General features: G+C 54.3%; 1 protein-coding gene across 2 annotated transcripts; it reads right to left on the reverse strand.

The window, feature by feature from the left end:
- Positions 1-828: 828 nt before the first annotated feature.
- LOC139779322 (uncharacterized) lies at positions 829-2,267 on the reverse strand. Of its 2 annotated transcripts, none has more exons than XM_071717652.1 (2): positions 1,043-2,267; positions 829-959 (listed from the first exon to the last, which is right to left on the reverse strand). In XM_071717652.1, the coding sequence occupies exon 1, from the start codon at positions 2,252-2,254 to the stop codon at positions 1,307-1,309; it is 948 nt and encodes a 315-aa protein (XP_071573753.1). In that variant the 5' UTR covers positions 2,255-2,267; the 3' UTR covers positions 829-959; positions 1,043-1,306. The 2 variants fall into 2 exon arrangements, with proteins under 2 accessions (XP_071573753.1, XP_071573754.1); XM_071717653.1 differs by having other exon boundaries at positions 829-941; positions 1,043-2,250.
- Between the last annotated feature and the right edge of the window lie 1,007 nt (positions 2,268-3,274).

Consider the following 3,274-nt stretch of genomic DNA (forward strand, 5'->3'; position numbering starts at 1 on the left):
ATAATGAACTACAATCGCGCGCGGACTAATTTCAGTAAAAGTCTTTCTCGCGCGATACTGTACGGCACTCCCGTTTAAAAAAGTCTTTTTTAGCGGAGCTGTATCTGCAACGTCGCTACGATGATTCTGTAACAATCAAACATATAATCCAGATTAGAGCAGGGAAGAAAAGAGACAGTCTGTATTTCGAAAAATAATTACCGAAGGTAAAACACGGAATTCTAAATTTCTTTTAATTAAATAAATTTAATAAAAAAACACGTTTAATTTCTTGAAAGTATACTCTATTTACTGAACACAAGAATTCAAAATAGAATTTAAAAAATTAAACTCTTTTTTAATTTCTACTCTCTGACTATCTTTACTATTCGATTGAAAAACCGATTGGTTAAACTTTCCGCGAAAGACACAATATGTATAAACCAATTATATATACCGCATGTTGTTCCGCCGGCGCCTGATGCCTCTTCCAGGCCTCCACCTCCTCTCAGGCTGCTCGGGATGTCACTCGTGTTCCCTCGATGCGAAAATGATGCTCCTTCCCGCGCGGATATTTTCTGTAACATAAAAATAATCGAATCGATTAAATACGTGTCACGCGCATCGAACATCTTATTCGTTATTCAGATTAATATTATATTTTGAATTACTTCTTCGAAAAAGGTTTCTACGTTAGAATAAACTTAAATCAAATTTTTCAAAATATTTTTTTTTACTAATTTAAATTCCGAAACACGGAATGTTTAATGTAGGAACTGAATAAGCACAAAGAGGGATTTTATAATATCTTTAAAAAAAATGAAAAGTAACACTTACCAGAAGTGTTGGTACGCCGATGCCCGATGCCTATCCTAGGCCTCCTCCTCCTCTCAGGCTGCTCGGGATGTCAGCTTCGCAGGATTCCCTCGCTGCTCCGATGTCATCTTCTGCGTCGTTATTTTCTGAAACATTCAAATGAACTATTAATGTTTAATGTAGGAACTGAATAAGCACAAAGAGGGATTTTATAATATCTTTAAAAAAAATGAAAAGTAACACTTACCAGAAGTGTTGGTACGCCGATGCCCGATGCCTATCCTAGGCCTCCTCCTCCTCTCAGGCTGCTCGGGATGTCAGCTTCGCAGGATTCCCTCGCTGCTCCGATGTCATCTTCTGCGTCGTTATTTTCTGAAACATTCAAATGAACTATTCGATTAAGTAACTTTGTAAGCGTGGTGTCGTTCCGCAGACAACGCGACGCGATAACTTACACGCCTAACTTTCTAAGGCGCGGCAGACACGCGGCGAACCGTATAAGCGAAGCGTATTAAAGTCTCGCGGCGCGGAGAGACCCGCGACGGACCGTATAAGGGAGCGAAGCGTACGATATAGTCTCGCGGCGCGGAGAGACCCGCGACGACGCGTATAAGGGAGCGAAGCGTACGATATAGTCTCGCGGCGCGGAGAGACCCGCGACGACGCGTATAAGGGAGCGAAGCGTACGATATAGTCTCGCGGCGCGGAGAGACCCGCGACGACGCGTATAAGGGAGCGAAGCGTACGATATAGTCTCGCGGCGCGGAGAGACCCGCGACGACGCGTATAAGGGAGCGAAGCGTACGATATAGTCTCGCGGCGCGGAGAGACCCGCGACGACGCGTATAAGGGAGCGAAGCGTACGATATAGTCTCGCGGCGCGGAGAGACCCGCGACGACGCGTATAAGGGAGCGAAGCGTACGATATAGTCTCGCGGCGCGGAGAGACCCGCGACGACGCGTATAAGGGAGCGAAGCGTACGATATAGTCTCGCGGCGCGGAGAGACCCGCGACGACGCGTATAAGGGAGCGAAGCGTACGATATAGTCTCGCGGCGCGGAGAGACCCGCGACGACGCGTATAAGGGAGCGAAGCGTACGATATAGTCTCGCGGCGCGGAGAGACCCGCGACGACGCGTATAAGGGAGCGAAGCGTACGATATAGTCTCGCGGCGCGGAGAGACCCGCGACGACGCGTATAAGGGAGCGAAGCGTACGATATAGTCTCGCGGCGCGGAGAGACCCGCGACGACGCGTATAAGGGAGCGAAGCGTACGATATAGTCTCGCGGCGCGGAGAGACCCGCGACGACGCGTATAAGGGAGCGAAGCGTACGATATAGTCTCGCGGCGCGGAGAGACCCGCGACGACGCGTATAACGGAGGGAAGCCGACGACATAGTCTCGCGGCGCGGAGAGACCCGCGACGACGCGTATAACGGAGGGAAGCCGACGACATAGTCTCGCGGCGCGGAGAGACCCGCGACGACGCGTATAACGGAGGGAAGCCGACGACATAGTCTCGCGGCGCGGAGAGACCCGCGACGACGCGTATAACGGAGGGAAGCCGACGACATAGTCTCGCGGCGCGGAGAGACCCGCGACGACGCGTATAACGGAGGGAAGCCGACGACATAGTCTCGCGGCGCGGAGAGACCCGCGACGACGCGTATAACGGAGGGAAGCCGACGACATAGTCTCGCGGCGCGGAGAGACCCGCGACGACGCGTATAACGGAGGGAAGCCGACGACATAGTCTCGCGGCGCGGAGAGACCCGCGACGACGCGTATAACGGAGGGAAGCCGACGACATAGTCTCGCGGCGCGGAGAGACCCGCGACGACGCGTATAACGGAGGGAAGCCGACGACATAGTCTCGCGGCGCGGAGAGACCCGCGACGACGCGTATAACGGAGGGAAGCCGACGACATAGTCTCGCGGCGCGGAGAGACCCGCGACGACGCGTATAACGGAGGGAAGCCGACGACATAGTCTCGCGGCGCGGAGAGACCCGCGACGACGCGTATAACGGAGGGAAGCCGACGACATAGTCTCGCGGCGCGGAGAGACCCGCGACGACGCGTATAACGGAGGGAAGCCGACGACATAGTCTCGCGGCGCGGAGAGACCCGCGACGACGCGTATAACGGAGGGAAGCCGACGACATAGTCTCGCGGCGCGGAGAGACCCGCGACGACGCGTATAACGGAGGGAAGCCGACGACATAGTCTCGCGGCGCGGAGAGACCCGCGACGACGCGTATAACGGAGGGAAGCCGACGACATAGTCTCGCGGCGCGGAGAGACCCGCGACGACGCGTATAACGGAGGGAAGCCGACGACATAGTCTCGCGGCGCGGAGAGACCCGCGACGACGCGTATAACGGAGGGAAGCCGACGACATAGTCTCGCGGCGCGGAGAGACCCGCGACGACGCGTATAACGGAGGGAAGCCGACGACATAGTCTCGCGGCGCGGAG

The sequence above is a fragment of the Temnothorax nylanderi genome, unplaced genomic scaffold, assembly GCF_030848795.1.
Source record: "Temnothorax nylanderi isolate EJ_2023f unplaced genomic scaffold, tnyl_v1.0 TNYL_tig0220_pilon, whole genome shotgun sequence".
Lineage (NCBI taxonomy): Eukaryota > Metazoa > Arthropoda > Insecta > Hymenoptera > Formicidae > Temnothorax > Temnothorax nylanderi.

Excerpts from the sequence above, each read along its gene's own strand:
- LOC139779322 (XM_071717652.1), bottom strand. The coding sequence starts at position 2,254 with ATGTCGTCGGCTTCCCTCCGTTATACGCGTCGTCGCGGGTCTCTCCGC.